Source organism: Mustela erminea, chromosome 11 (genome assembly GCF_009829155.1).
Source record: "Mustela erminea isolate mMusErm1 chromosome 11, mMusErm1.Pri, whole genome shotgun sequence".
Classification (NCBI taxonomy): Eukaryota; Metazoa; Chordata; class Mammalia; order Carnivora; family Mustelidae; genus Mustela; species Mustela erminea.
Genome location: NC_045624.1, coordinates 40,848,748 through 40,864,936, shown reverse-complemented (window position 1 = coordinate 40,864,936; position 16,189 = coordinate 40,848,748). Strand labels below are relative to the sequence as shown.

Here is a 16,189-nt window from a genome sequence, read left to right as displayed (position 1 = left end):
GTGTCTAAGTACAAGGATAAAAGGTTTACTAAGAGATGGTGTCCCCGTCCTCTAAGAGCTTTGGGTGGTATGGGAGCCCGATGGGGAGAGGCCTAGAAGAACGGGGTGCACAAGCAGGCACTGGTGAGCTTGGGGTATGGAGGGCTAGCCAAATGCTGGGGAGCAGGGAGCTAGGAAACTGCCCACAGTGGGGACACAGTCACTGTATTTTGAAGGCATTAGACCAAACAGGATGAGGCAGAAGAGGCACAGAACAGGAAAGGCATTACTCCTGGAAGGGACTTTAATGAAGGATTATATAATAAAAGACAGGTAGGCCTTATCTCTACCATCTGCTGACTGTGCTTTGGGGTCAGACATCCAATATGCTAGAACCTACTTGCTCATCCAAAAGTGGGGAGAAAAATCAAGGGACAGACAACTGAGTGGTTCTGAGCCTGGCCTTTGCAACCTGGCTGCTGGGTTCCAATGCCTGATTTATTGATTACTAGCATCACAGCCTTGGACAAAACACTTTACCTCTTTAGAAAGGGGACAATGATGCCATCTGCCTTGTAGGGCTGCACTGATAAGAGTTCCTAGTGCACAGACCTTATCAGGCAACATTTAGTCATTGTTATTATTACTAAGCCACAGGTTGCTTTGAAGAATAAATGAGACTGCATTTAAATATGCTTTGTAAATCATAAAGCACTGAATAAATTGTGATCTGGTGCAAATTATATTAGAAGCACAATTATTTTTTAGAAAGAAGGAAAAAACACACTGCTTTTGCTTTTTCATAAAAGAAAAATTTCCCTTTTAAATAGCGCCAGGAAAATCCCTGGTCACAGATGCTCTTGAATTCAATTTTTCGAAGTTGGTTCAATTGAAGAATTGTCACTTTGGGTTCTGCTGGCCTATGTTTGACGTAGAAAATGCAATGACGCTTCAGGAAGGAGGGGGCAGGGTGTCTCAATTCAGTAAGAGTTAGACATGAGGAAATGACTGGGGGCCTAGGGAGCTGCCTGCATCTCAGCCTTCCAGCATCTTCTTTCCTGTCTATTTCTCCTCTGCTCCCCGTGTCATGGTAGTCACTACATCCAGCCCTAGTCATGAAAAGTGGGGCTGATCCTGTTTCCACGACCCAGGTCAGCACTTTGCATAGCTGACCTATGGGAACTCATGTAGGCAGATGAACTCGGAAAAGTTTTAAACTCTTGGATCTCTAAGAGGCTTTGAATGTAGGTCAGCAGATAGTCTCCTCCTCTCCTGAGAAGCTTTCACAGCAGACAGGAGATGTTTAGTGGATTGAAACTCATGAAACTCATGAGATAAAGGAGGAGGAATGTAGAAAAAGTGCCTCTTCGTATGGGTTGAATTGTATTCACAAGAAGTCATGTTGACGTTCTAACCCCCAGGCCCTATGAATGTGACCTTTTTTTGGAAACAGGGTCTTTGCCAGTGTTACAAAGTCGAGATGGGGCCATGAGCCCAGCCCCTGATTCAGTATGACTGGTGTTTGTACAAAAGGGAAAGACGGACACACAGGGAAGACGGCTGTGGAGGAGGCTGGAGGCAGAGACTGGAATTGCCAGCAGGATTGCGGGCTCCCATCAGAAGCTAAGAGGCAAAGGGTTTGACCCAGAGAGTCGGAGACACTCTTGGAGAGCAGAGTCTCAGAGGAACCCTGCCAGCACCCCGCCTTCAGACTTCCAGCCTCTAGAACAGGGAGAGGATACATTTCTGTTCCTCTAAGCCATCCAATTTGTAGGTATATTATTATAGCTGCCCTAGGGAATGACTATAGCCTCTGAGTCCAGATGTGCAGCCTGAATCACATCCAAGCCCTTGCAAGGGGAGCTAGACGGAGCAGACACACGGGGCAGCTGGGAGAAATTATCTGTTTAAGACTCAGTGTCCTTCAATGTAGGAATAATAACAATTAGGAAAACAAGTAGGAATAATAACAATCCCTACTTACGGAGTTGTTATGAGAACTAACGTGGACAGGTTTGCATGTTTGCATGTGTGGCACCCACAGCAGTGACCGTATGCTGTGGGACAGCAGCCACTGTCACATGAGGAAAGTGGCCAAGTGCAAGGTAGAGCCTGTGCTATTTTGCCTCTTGGTCCAATGTCCCTCTTGGCACACCATTGCATCTTTTAATGCTGTGGACAGTGATTATGATGACACCCAGCATAACCCCAGGCTCAGATGAGAGCTGGGGTATGGGATTTAAATAGAGACAGAAGGTCCTGGGAATTGAGACAGTGTCTCTGCATTGGCAACACTGTATATGCATTTCTGAGCCAGAGCTTTTAGGTAATGGATTGGGTTCTGTGAAATAAATTAGTCCCTTTCCAGCCTCGTGAGTGCCTTGACTAAAGATGCTCAGAGTTCCTTTCATGATGAGGTGCCAACCTTGACCTTGTCTGTGTCTTACACAGCAAGGAGGGGCTGTCCCCGTGTGCGGCACGGATGTGCACCAAGTTGCCCAGAAGTTTCACCAGCAGCCTGCCTGCCAGCCCAGGGGATAGGTCAGATTTTTGGTTCAAAGATACTGTTATGCAGTGGATTTCCAAAATGATTTGTGAAGACCTCATTTGTCTTTTAGTTTCTGTACAAGTCATGGTATGAGACACGACCAATGCACACCTTCAGGAAGGTGCCTTTTGCTTCTGACAATTATCTTAGTCATTGGAAAACAGGGACAACCAACGGTGCCATCTCATGCCAGTATTCAGGGAGGTAGGAATAGTATACGTACGATTTAATCCTCTGACAGATCTTGGCCAAAAATGGGAGCGAACAAATATCAGAACTACTTCTGGAATGTTTCTGGAGAGGAGAACAAAAATAACAAAAAGAGTTGCTTAGTTCACGGAATAGCCCTGCAACTTATAAAGCTCCTTTTTCCCCTGCTGGCTCCATAGTCTGGATTTCGGGAGCCTCTTTCCTTTAGAACCTGGGCCATCTCGTTTAACTGAACTGACCTCTTGTTTCTGTCTGCACACTCTGCCCTCACTCTGTCTTCATGCCTTTGTTCTTGCTGGGGTCTCAGCCTTCAGTTGCCCCTTCCTCCTGCTGCCTGCGACCCCCACCTTCACCTATGCTCCATTTCTTCCCCAAAAGGTCTGGCCCACCATGATCTGTTCCACTTGTGCAAACAGCATTCTTCTACCTCCTTGTACCCAAGGGCTTTGGGAAAGGGTTTGAAAAAAGAACGTGTTCCAATAGAATAATCCCAGCCTATTATGAGAGAAAGACAAGACTAATGGGAGAGACATGCCAGGGCTTGGGAAGAAGGAAGGAGGAAGTCCCCTTTCCTGGGGGGTGCCGTGGGGGCAGGTGAGGGGGACGGATGAAGCTCCTGAAGCGTCATGAGCACGGGATTTCAGAAAGCAGTTTCCATAAGACTCTGGCTGTGTGACGGATGGAAAGCCCCGGCTTTTGACTAAGAGATATGTTTACAATGATCATGGTTTCCATGATATGTTCCTCAGATGAAAGTAAAAGGTAACAGGGTTGAAAAAGTTAGAAACTAGCATTTATCGGTGAGCAGGGAGAGAGGGGTGATTTTCACCAGCCAGAAGAGTCCTTCAGACAGCCATGAGTTGGATCAGTAGCGTCGGTGATACATTGACCCTGACAGAGGAGAACAAAGCAAACTCATTTTCGTGCTATGAATCGAAGTTGAGCAAAACTTCGTGAGGTTTGCTCAGCTTTCTAGAATGAGAGGAGCAATCCTTATTGGTGCCCCATCCATGTGTAAGATACAGAGACAGAAGAGGCTGTCCTTGTCCTCATCAAGCTTACTGCTTAGGGGAGTGTACGGGAGAGCATCTCAGCTCTTGGTGTGCTTTGGGATGTCTGCAGTGGTCCCGGCATTAACACAGCTGTCTAGAAACCCAGTGGAGGAGGCAGGAGATGAGCGAGAAGTCCTGTAGGAAAGATGCTGGCAGGAAGGGACAGATATTCTAGGCTTTGTGACCCCAAGTGTGGTCCAGACTTGCTATAGGTACAATTTGTGCACCCCTCCCTGCTCTACTGACTTGGAAAGCCTGGGGTGGGTCCCAGAAATCAGTGTTTCCTGAGTCTCCAGGTCATTCTGATGGTTGCTAAAGTTTGAGAACCACTGATGAAAGTGTGATCACAAACTCAGAAAGTGTGCCTGGGAACTTTCGGAAATGCAGAGTTTGGGGCCCCACAGCAGACCTGTTGAATCAGTCTGTGTTTTATCAAGGTCCTAGGTTACTGAGGTGATTGCTGAAGCGGGGGAAGCCTGGGGCTTTGGAGAGGGAGCGCCCTGTGAGGGGCCGTGGAAGTGTGAGGTGTAGTATCAGGGGACTGCCGAATGTCTCACCCTGGCTGTGGGATAGCAGAGCACAAGGACGTGGTGAACCCTGGAGGCAAGGAGTCAGCGTGACCAGTCTAAGATGTCGCACTGTGTGCTCTCCCCCATGGAATGATTACTGAAGGGTTAGCCGAGGGATCCCATTTGTATTTCAGGAAGGTATCCTGGGGGTGAGAGGGTGGCCCGGAGGAGGTGAGCTGGGGCAGAGAGACCCGATCCTGGGGTTGCTAATCTCAGCATTAGTGCTATTTTGGGGCTGAATAAGTCTTCGTTGTGGGGCTGCGATGTGCCTGGTGGGATGTTTAGCAGTGTATCTGGCACCGAGCCATTCAGACGCAAGCAGCCCCAAAATGTCACCAGACATTGCCAAATGTCCTCGGGGGAGAGGTGGGGAGGATCAAGTTGCTGCTGACTGGGAACCACTGCTGTAAGGCGGGAGGAGGGGGATGTCAGGCAAAGGAGGGGTGTTCAGAAGGTTGAGTCCAGAGACCTGATAAGTGAGAGGGATGAGCATTGCGGACACACCGTAAAGCAAACACCAGCATGAAATTATACGGCAACAAGGGTGGCAGTTTGGAAATACAGACACATTCTGAGACTCAGAGCTCCAAGGCAGGTTGCATTTGGATGTCTGAGCTCTGTCTTTGAATATTTACTTGAACCTGAAGGCCTCAGTCTAATTAACCTAACGACCAGGTAGATTTTAACACTGATGTAACCAATACATCAGAAAAATTTACATGGACAGCCTTATCATTACTGCACAAGAGCTACAAAAGAATTAAATGTTATATCTGCACAGCTGTTCACTGTCAGAATTCAATGGAAGGCTGCGGCTGCCTCTGACATTCATTGTGCAGAAATGGGGTCTAGGGTGTGTATAATAGATGATGAAGCTTGCCCAGGGACCACCTGGTCCCCCCACCCTGAACTCCTCCTGTTCAGACAGAGGTTTTAATTATCCGGTCTTTTCATCACATGGCATGGGAAGGACTAGCCTCTTTTCCTTTCCTTGCAAAGAGAAATGAGACAGACACAGAGTAATGTTGCAGAGTTCCTCCCTTGCAGCTTGCCAGCCCCTTCCTTTCAATCTGAACTTTGCTAGACAGAGGGAAAATGAGAGCTGTTATTGATTCAGCAATGGTTTTAAAATATTGCACCTGGCGGCATGTAATCCCATTTAAATGAAAGTCTCAGTCTGGGCTGTCCCTGGGCACAGGAGCCACGCAGCATCTTCATTTAGCAATCTATTCGAACCAGTTTCTGCTTGTATCCTGAGCTTTCCCATGCACCAGGATGTTAAATGAAAACAGAACAATACACAGGGGTTGAATAAAGAAAAAAAAAATGTGGTGACTGGGGTAAACAGAAGGTCAAAGGGGAGAGAACAACTACTCTTCTATACACAGCCAAAATGAAGTTGGATTTCTCCATGGTGAAGTGCTTTTCAACACTTGCTACATATTATTTTACCTGGTTTTAATTGCACCGGGGAAGATGATTCTATTAAGTAGGTAGGTTTTTGATGAGTGATATCAAGTACAGTTGCACAGGTCATGCACTGCATTATTTAAACCTACATAGCCTGTGATGTGAATGGTGCTTCTTGAAAGTTAGTGCTGAGGAGGTTGAGAGCTATTGGCATAGTGGAGAAGGTAGGAACTTGGAAGTAGCTAGATCTGGATTTAAATGGTGGATTTCTCCTTTACTAGCTATGGGGAATGAGTGTATTACTTAACATACCTGATCCTTAGTTCTCTCATCTATAAAATAGGGTTGATAACAAAAATATACTATTTTCTATGAGTTTTTGTGAGAATTCAACAAATTGATTCCACAACTCAGGTACTCTAAAACTTAGATGCTCAGTTTTCTGCTGGATCCATGAGGAGCCTCTCAGGGCCTCACTGAGATGCAGATATTTTCTGGAACATTCCCTTCCACAATACTTCACTTTTCCCCAGTCTGATAGGCTGTGCTGAAATGATATGCAACCCACTGTATGTGTCCTACATCCCAGCCAGGTCTCCTGTTAGACCAGCCATCACAACGTAACTAATTGTAGCTGCTATCATCTGAGCAGTAACTGAAGAGACACTTATTGGCATTTTATGATTATTTTTTCCTTGATAGCTTTGATCTAGAGAGTACATAAATTGGAGGAGGTTTTGAGGGGTTTTGTATTAGTGTTTGGTAGTTTGTTTTTTTGTTTTTGGCTTCTCACTGGAAATTATTGGAATCTGGCCCTATGAATTATGCTTGCAATTCTGATGACAGAAACGAAAAATCATAAAATCCTAATTAGCTTCTGAGCTAATGCCAAGGCAGTTTGTGCTGGTGGAGTTAACAATGCTCCTAGAAGAAGTTTTTAGATGCGTGTGGAGAAGAAGGAAAGAAGGATCGTATTGTTCTCCAGTTTTGTTTAGAGCTCTGAAGGTGGTCAAGGGTTTCCTATGATGTTTCCAATTCCCTTTCTATGGCTTCAGCTGATTAGCTAACCCACTACTGTTGGTCTTTAATTACTCACTGAATTAAATAATGGTTGACAACATTGTGATTGATTAACTGATTGCATAGAAATGCCTGAATAATGCCATTCCCTGCATCCCAGCTCTGTACATCAAAACCCATATGCCCCCCAAGAGTGGGGCTGCCAGATAAAATATGGCACTGAACATACTTACACTAAAAATTTATTCATTGTTTATCTGAAATTCAAATTTAACTGGTCTCCTCTATTTTTATTTGCTAAGTCTGGCAAACTGAGCCACGAGGGCTTTTCCTCCTCCTTATTTCTGTGCTGCCAAATCAAGATTGCCTTAAATGTACTGCATCGGGGGAATGACGAGCAGGGTGATGAGGGAGAGGCTGAGGACAAAGGCCATGCCCTCTCATCTCTGAGGAATGCTTCCTTATGGCCAGGATCTTTAGCATGGAGGGAGACTTGGTTCTTTGAAGGTTTACTTTTCTGCTTCCTATCCAGTTGGGGCTCATTTGCATTCGGGGCCTAAGTCAAATACTTGACTCCCTGATAATCAATTTGAACTAAACATGGTATTGATTGAGTGCTAGAGAATTTCCAGGCATGACACCAACACTTGACACACATCGTTCTCTTAGTCCTCACAGCCATGCTTTGACAAAGGAGCACTACCACTGTCTCTATCTTGCTGATAGGGAAACTGAGGCTCACCTTGAAGTCACATATTTAGAAAGTGGAAGGTCAGGGGCACCCAGGTGGCTCAGTGGGTTAAAGCCTCTGCCTTCAGCTCAGGTCACGATCCCAGGGTCTTGGGATCGAGCTCCACACATCGGGCTCTCTGCTCAGCAGGGACCCTACTTCCTTCTCTCTCTGCCTGCCTCTCTGTCAAATAAATAAATAAATAAATAAAGTGGAGGGTCAGAAAGCTAGAAAGCTAGAGCCTCCTCTAAAATGGTCTGCTGGTGAGTAGCAGTTCTCAATTGCACATACCAGAGGATGTTTGGCAACATCAGGAGCCATTCACAGTTGTCACGACTGGGGAAGGGCGACGTGGTCGCGGGCATTTAGTGGTTAGAAGACAGGGATGTGGCTATACACCCTACAGTGGACAGGACAATGCTCGCAACCAGGGAGAAACTAGCCCCAAATGTCAGTACTGCCCAGTTTGAGAAACACTGCTGCTGGGAGAGAGGGAGAAGAAAAAGCGGGGGGGGGGGGGGTGCTCACTTTCCTACTGCACTGCAGCGATGGTGTGTTGTGGGCATGGATCTGGAGTAGCCCATGGCCTCAGGGGTGTAAGAGCAGGGGAAGGGGAAGATGAAGGCACCCAGCACAACGCTGCTGTTCTCATCTGCTGCTTACCAGAATGGGGGATTTCTTCACAATCTGTCTCGCCTTCTCTAATGTAAATTTCCATGGCTCCTATAAAAACAAAGTTAGACAACATTACAGCTTGCGCTTCATCTCTTCTTTGTATGTCTTCTCTGAAGTTAGGGCTTTTAAAGTCCATAAGTTTGCAGTAAAGAAATGATTCCCTAAAACTGTGAAAAAAAAAAAATTCGCAAGAAGGCGATTTCATGCTAATAACTCTTTATTAAAGGATTTACTCTGTGCCAGATGCCAGGCTAAGTACTTTGCAAACAGGATCTTATTTAATTTTCACAACAGCTCTGAGAGATACGACCTTTTTATAGATGAGGAAATTGAGATGCAGGAAAGCTAAGAAGCTGGGTTAAGATCGCAGAGCCAGGTCTGGCAGAGACCCAGTCTAAACTTTCACCTTCCTACCTGCTCTACTATGTGGAGGCCTCTAGATACCTCCTCCTTATGTCTGGAAGCCCCATGGCAGAAGGCTGCCAACAGCTCACCTGAGTGGTGACTGCTCCCACACAAGGGAACACCCCATCTCCCATGCACAAACTCCTCTGGTTCCTCACCCCTATTCTTTCAGCCATGTCTACAGCAACCAGGTTTATGTTTTTAGTTCACATTCCATGTGTAAACACGTAGGTGATTACGACCAATGACTATTGCTACATAATCCCATATTTGTATACTTGTGGGCAGTTTGGGAGAAAAGTAACCCTTAGGGAAGAGGGTGGGAGAATTTGCTCCCAGCACTGCTTCCCAAACCTTTTGCCCTCCCCCCATCTGGACTTAACCACATTCTTCCTTGTGCTGCTCTCTGTAAAACCTAGGAGAGCCTGGGCGATGGTTTGCACACCGGGGTTCAAATCCCAGGTCTACTGAGTATGAGCTGTGTGCCCTTGAGCAAGTTAAACTCTGAGCCCTTCAGTATCTACAGATTTACTTCCTTAACATGTAAGAAAGCCCTATTTTTGTCATCTGTAGTATGAGGGTGATGTCTACCTCCTAGGAGTGCCGGGAGGATGACAGGACATCATGCATGGAAACCCCTAGGCCAAGGCCTGCCCCAATAATCCCCAGCTCAGTAATTGATGGGTTGGTTGGAAAATTTCTGTTTCAGCTCCGGATGTCCACTCACACACATCAGTAGGGAAGCTGGGATTATGGGAGAGTGCCATAGTTCCCACTCCAGGAAACTGAGAACAATGCCCTGCATTTTAGCAGAAAGAATGGGCACTGGAATGGGATTCTGGAGCTGGCTGACAGCAGGAGAGGCCTCCTGGGACATGGGGCCCTTGCTGCTAATGGACGTTCAGGACTTGTGTCCCTGCTTGACTCCTTTGTATATTCTTCACCCCTGGGGAGATGCCTCCCTCCATTATGGAGCACCGTGCTATTCCGAAGACCTCAGCCATGCAGAGCGAACACGGGTGGAGGAGTGACCACTCTGTGTGAGCTTGGGTTGGAGCCAACTTTCCAGCAGGTGCTTTAGGAAGGAGGAGAGCAAAGCTAGCCACAAGAGCTAGCTTGCCCTCCACAGGCTGGCTCTGAAACCCTCTCCCTGGCTTCTGCCCCACATCACACTCCTCCAGCTCAAATTCAAAGGAGGACAAACTAAGCCCCTGTACAGTGTATGTTTCATAAAATACTGAACCACGAATGTGCCAGTTGATGAACACCCACGTCCCTGAGCCCCTGAGTGTCCCCATCATCGATCTGGCCATACAGCCTCTCCCTAGAACTTCCAGACTTCCTTATGATCCATCCACAAAGGGGCCAAGGTCATGGTACAACCTCACGGGCACCTGTAGACTGAGATCCAACACTACACCCAGTGTCCAGTCTGATTGGCTGACAACAGCCCCAAAACAATTCATTATAATCCTCCCTTTAAAATCCTAGATGCGTGAATGCAATTTTGGCTTCTTCTGGAAATTCTCACAAATCCTGGAAGCTCTCTGGTAAGTAAGCCTCTTGGGCAAGGTCAATATAAGAAACTGGATCTGGGCGCAAATTTCTGTCACAGTGCCCTTTTTGGCTGCTCTCATTAACCTAAAACTCATTCTCTGTAATACCATAATGTGATGTTGGTGTCCCTCCACCTTAATTACGTGCCCGTTGCTTCTCTGCTTGGAAATACCCCTTTCATTCTAAAGCTCAGCTCAAGCACCCGAAGGGCCTAAAGCTGTCCATGCTACACACTAGATGCTCAACTGATATGTAAATAAAAAGCAAGAGAAAACCTGTAGGATATTATGTTAATCAAGGAAAAGAGGCTCCCAGATATTACACACAGAGAAAAGAAATCCTGCAGAGAAATATGCCATAATAATTGCAGGTGACACCTTTTTTTCCTTTTTGGTTCTTTCTTGTATTTTCTAAATTTTCGATAATGAGCACAAATTCAGCAATGCATGCTTTTTAAAAAGAACTCAATATATATTGCCCTGTTCCTTCCTGAAGAAACAAAAACATGATCACGGCATAGGGACGCAGTGAGAACACTGGAGATCTGGTGCGAAGAGACATTTCTGCCCTCCCAGGGTTTCTGGGTAGTGGAGGAGACAGATGAGGAAGGAGCACAGCAAGCAGAAGCGAGAGGGGCAGAAAGAGGCCTCAGCAGGGTCCTTGTAGGACAGGCCACTTGGTTCCCCTTAAGGGGGCTAATTTGTTTTTCATCCGGCTCCGTTCTCTGAGGGGACCGATGTGTAGTGAGGGATAAAGACCAGCAAGCAAACCAAACAAACCAAAAGCCCAGTGACAAGGGCTGCACCAAATACCTTCTGACCCCCATAGTGCCATGTGTGATGATGCTTCTGTTGACCTCCCTGGAAGGCCAAGGGCAGGATCATCAGGACCTGGCTTGACTAGAGTGTCACTTGCTCCCATAGTTCAAGTGCACAAATGTCAACATAAAAAAGAGAATATAGATACCAGGCCTGATCTTCTGTCCCCAGAAGAAAATGGATGTAAGGATTCAAAGATACTTGGAGGGGCAACTGGATGGCTCAGTCAGTTAAGCATCTGCCTTCGGCTCAGGTCATGATCTTCCAGACCTGGGATCGAGCCCCAAGTGGGGCTCCTTGCTCAGCGGGGAGCCTGCTTCTCCCTCTCCTGTTGCCTCTCCAACTGCTCATGCTCTCTGTATCTCTCTGTCTCAAATAAAGAAAATCTTTTTTAAAAACTTAATAGAAAGATACTTGGAAAAGCTAATTTTTTTGCTTGTTGTGATGACAGGCAAATGGGCAAATTGTTAGCCATGGGCAAATGAAGATAATTACTCTCTCTCATCGGTAACCTTTCACTGCTGGCAATCTGGTGCTTACAGCGCTGCTTCTGAAGTATGAGGACCGCTCTTGCATCCTCCAAAAAATTAAGACTTCAGAATAGAGGGGGCAACTGTAATCAGAGGCTGCAGAGAACATTCGGGGCTAGATGGTGAGCTGGATATGACCCCTTTCTGGTTGGAAGCCATACTGGGATTTATGACTCAGAGCAATGATCTGAGGCATAAACAGATTCTCCATCAACAATGAGGAGCTTGGTTCTGGAGTGTTCATTTGATCCTGCAACATTCTATGGTCGATCCTTTCCAATTTCTCATTACTTTCTGCCTCTAGTTAGAGTGGCTCCTATTCCAGGCTCAAATCCTCTTCAGGGTCTCTTTAACATTCTCACGAGTGGCTTGCCAAGGAGGGCCCCACACAGGTTTACAAAGAAATAAGCTCTCAGCATGGGAGCTTTAGAGTCCCAAGAACCATGGATACATAGAGTGCATTTCTTTACTCAAGAATTTGGAAAATTCCAAGGACGATATGGCACCGTGTGCCAGCAGGCTACAAGACGGGGAGAGGTCGACCTTTTGCTTGATCATCAGAGCATAGAGTAACACATAGCCATGGTTGTTCACGGAAGACATCTGCCTAGAATGACTGAAGTGTTCATGCAGACCAGAGCCAGTCCAAAGTCTTTGGATAAGAGGAGAGGTTCGGTGACTCCCGATCTTCCATGGAAGATATTTAAATGCTGTACTGATCACCAGGTCACAGTCTCCATCATCATCTTCTATTTACAGTGAGTTTGGACTCCAGAGCGCTTGTGGGTTTGAATCCTAGCTTTGCCATTCACTAATTGTGGGACCTTGGGCAAGTTACTTAAGCACTCCGAGACTCACTGTCCTCCACTGCAAAATGGGGATAATACTCTGTGTGTGTGTGTGTGTAAAGAACAAGAAAGCCCTTGGCACAGTGCCTTGCATGTGGTAAGCACAACATTAGTGTAACAGCAACCGATGGTTTTGAGTCGTTAAGTCACTAATGCATAGCTGGAAAAATTACTGTAATTACAACATCAGCCTACAAAAATGGATGCCGTATTTCAATGATCTTCAAAACCACCCTGAGTGGAAAGCGGTGAGGTTACATAATGTAAGCAGGGCCACTCAGCAAACTGAGCAGACAGTACTCAAGTCCCTAGACTCCAACACCTTTTCCACCATGACCACATTGTTTCCCGAGAACAAAGTAAGCCTGAAATTTTAACCAAGTGAGAAAATATGACTCCCAAGGTTCCACCAGGGCTTAAGGGAATGCAAGGGGAATTCATGTGTGTAGGGGGTGCTTTCATGCAAAGGCTCACAGGGTCGAGGAGAGAGATGTGGCTCTGTAAGCCAACAACCCATGCACCTGTGTGTGGAAATGCAAGTACAAACATTGTAGCCAGCGTAGGACTGATCATAAGAGAGAAAGAAAGTCATTCAGTCAGTCATTTTGTTGGGCTGTCATTCACTCTACTCATTCATTCCACAAACGCTTACTGATTATGCTGCGTGGCAAATTATGTATCAGGGCTGTAATAGTGAATGAGACATAATCCTTCTCATCAAGGGTTTTATAACCTGGGAGAGACGATTGGCAATAAAATGTAATTAGAATACAATGTAGCAAGTGTTAAGTAATAAGTACCATTATTCCTATTTTACAGATGAGGTAGACTGAGTCTTAAGAGTGGCTAAAATCCAAAGTCACAGAGCCAGTGAGGGGCACAGTCCAGATTCAGTTCATACCCCCTGGGCACAAAACCTGTGCTTTTAACCCTGCTCTGGGAGTTGTTAATAGGTGGGCTAGAAAAGAAAACTGTTGTTGTTTTAAGTTGAAGAAGTTGGGGAAATCTGCGAACTAAATGTTCCTCTGAGAGAGCCCTGACACACATTAGCATAGTCAAGGCTTTCAGCCACTTTGTGTTAAGACGCACTAGTTAGGAAAGCATTTCCAAACATTCAAATCTTTCAGCCAAAGCGTAGTGTACCGTATTGTCTATGATGGGGAAACACGTAAAGAACACAGTGAACGGGGAACGCTCCAGAACTCGGGATCATTTCTCCCGACATTTTAGGAGTATTGGTGAATTGGACAAGACACCTTCGTTAATTGGGCCTTCTCAGGTTTTGTGATGTTAAATAATTAAATCCTGGTACACTCAGGAGAGAAGGAAGTAAAGAGAAATAGTATTTTTAGGCACGAGTTTCTCCGGTGAACAATTTTTAGCAATTGCATTCTCTACTATCAATTATAGCAGCAGGTAGATTTAAAAATTACAGAAAGTGCCTTTTGTTCACTTCACACTCCTGACAACAGTGACAGGTACCCACAAAGGAGAAAGCCCCTTGGGAAGTGAAATGATTTTAGATGCAAGATTTTTATTGTCAAAGAGCAGGCACGTACACGAGAGGGTTTGAGGGTGGGGGGGATTTCACTGATCTACTTGGATCTTCTCTAGAAGTTTATTAGGACAGGTTTTTTTCCCACACCCCCATACTTAATGGTGTAAGTTGATTCAAAAACGAAGCAAGACTTGAGAGACGCTATCTCCAAAGACTTGACCACCAGAAGCAGTAAGCACAGGATACCTCTAATGTAAGGCAGACTAGAAGAGTCAAGAGAAGGGAGGAAAAGCCCTTTAAGGTGATTTCTATTAAGTAGAAAGACAGAGGTGGGAAGCGCCTCTACTTGTAAGATTTTATGAAATCCTGGCATGTCTGGCCTTTGGGTGGGCTCTGCTCATCTGTTATTGTATCTCTATTCCACTGTATCCTACAGTGGTGATTTTCCAGTACGTAGGATGAGGTCTACCAAAGCCCAGTTTGATTTCCATGATTTCCATGTTCCAACGAGGCCCAGCTCTAAAGGGCATTTATGACTCTTAGCTGTGTGGAAAAAATGAAGTCAGTTCATGCCATCTTCTTCCTCCAGGAGCATGAAGGAAGCGGGGAGAGGGGGCGGGAGGAAAGGAGGGACAGAAATACGAAAGAAAAAAGCCATTATCTTCAAACGTATTCCCTTTTTATCACTGAATAGCTCTTCTTCATCGGTATTTTACCGTTAGCTACATTTTCTTCTTTCCTTCTCCTGGGCTACTTCTGCATTGTAGAGCTATTAGTATCATTAATATATTTAATCATACTATCCTTATTCTTCTCCCCAGACAGCATCTTTTTAAAAAAGCATTGTTTTAAACAGCACTACTCCCACTCCGCTCTTCTGACGTTGTCATCCATCGAGTTTCCCACCATCACTGCACACGTACAGCGTTCTTCGATGCTTCCAGGTCTGTACCAGGCATTGTATATGCTGTAGCTCTTCACCTTATACTGACAGCAGTAGGGTGGGGGGCGGGGATTAACAGTTCTTAATCCCGCTTTAGAGATGAGAAGTCCAAGAGCTGGCGCTGGAATTCTCCAAGGCTTCACAACCAACATTCTTCAGCTATATTTTGACCGTTTCTTCCCTAGAATCTGCGTGCACAGAAGTTCTCCAGTGCTAGACTGTATGGGCTGTTCTTATTACAGGTTATTGTCCTACTTTTTAAACACACGGTTTCTGGCAAATAAGTGGGTTAGTTAGATGGTAAATGTGGTTTGGTCATTGGGTTGTTTAGACCAACTGTTTTGCAACATAATATTCTATTTGTTGTCGCTGTTGTTATGATCTATTATTATTCCGTTTGCATTCAGGTTGCTAGATCAGTCTTGTCCAATGTTTCACAATTAACCTGTGTTAGTTTCCTATTGTGGCTGTAACAGATTATCACATAGTGGCTTCAAACAACACCAATTTGTTATGTCACAGTTCCAGAGGAGGTCAGAAGTCTAAAATGAGTCTTAGGAGGCTAAAGCCAGGTTTCAGCTGGGCTAACAGTTGTAGTCCCGGGGGAATATCCATTTCTTGCCGCTTTGGTGTTTCATGGCTGTATACACCCCTTGGCTGATGGCCTCCTCAGTCCATCTCTGTTGCCGTATCTTCTTCTCACATTCGGATCCTCTTGCCTCTCTCTTATAAGGACCCCTTTGGATTACATGGGGCTCATCCAGATGATCCAGGAGAGTTTCCCCATCTACAAATGCCCCGCAAAGTCCCTTTTCCATATAAGGTAACATTCACAGGTTCTGGGGATAAGATGTGGACCTCTTTGGGTCCACTGCTCATTCAACAAGTATTTATTGAGGGATTAATAAGTGCAGTGAATTGTGCTGGGCTCTGGGGAAATCACACATAACAGCATGTGCCTGGGGGATACAACAGCTGGGTTAGCTGTTGCCATGGAATTTATACCTTAACAGAAGGAGCAGATGTTAAATAATAATTGTATAATTATTTAGCTTATTGTGCAATTGTTAATTATAATTGGAACACGTTCTGGAAGGAAGGGGTCTGATGAAAGGCAAGGAAGTCTGGACACCAGGAAAAGCTTCTTTGAGGAAATGACTTCAGAACTGAGTTCTGATGTGGCTGACTATTTAGGTGAAGGCAAGGGCCAAGAGTGGATATTGGGAGACCATTGATTAAAACTTTAGGGAAGCCTGGCTGGCTCAGATGATTAAGCGTCTGCCTTAGCTCAGGTCATGATTCCAGGGTCCTGGGATCGAGTCCCATATCAGGCTCCTTGCAGTGGGGAGCCTGCTTCTCCTTCTCCCACTCCCCCGCTAGTGTTCCCTTTCTTGCTG

General features: G+C 45.6%; 1 protein-coding gene across 3 annotated transcripts in view; it reads right to left on the bottom strand.

The window, feature by feature from the left end:
* Positions 1–16,189, bottom strand: part of AOAH (acyloxyacyl hydrolase) — a 169,132-nt gene that overhangs the window by 103,799 nt on the left and 49,144 nt on the right. For all 3 annotated transcript variants that reach the window (XM_032305272.1, XM_032305270.1, XM_032305271.1), the window contains 2 exons: positions 8,182–8,241; positions 2,751–2,821 (listed from right to left, as the gene is read on the bottom strand). In XM_032305272.1, the coding sequence (XP_032161163.1) occupies positions 2,751–2,821; positions 8,182–8,241 (131 nt within the window). The remainder of the gene's footprint in view (positions 1–2,750; positions 2,822–8,181; positions 8,242–16,189) is intronic.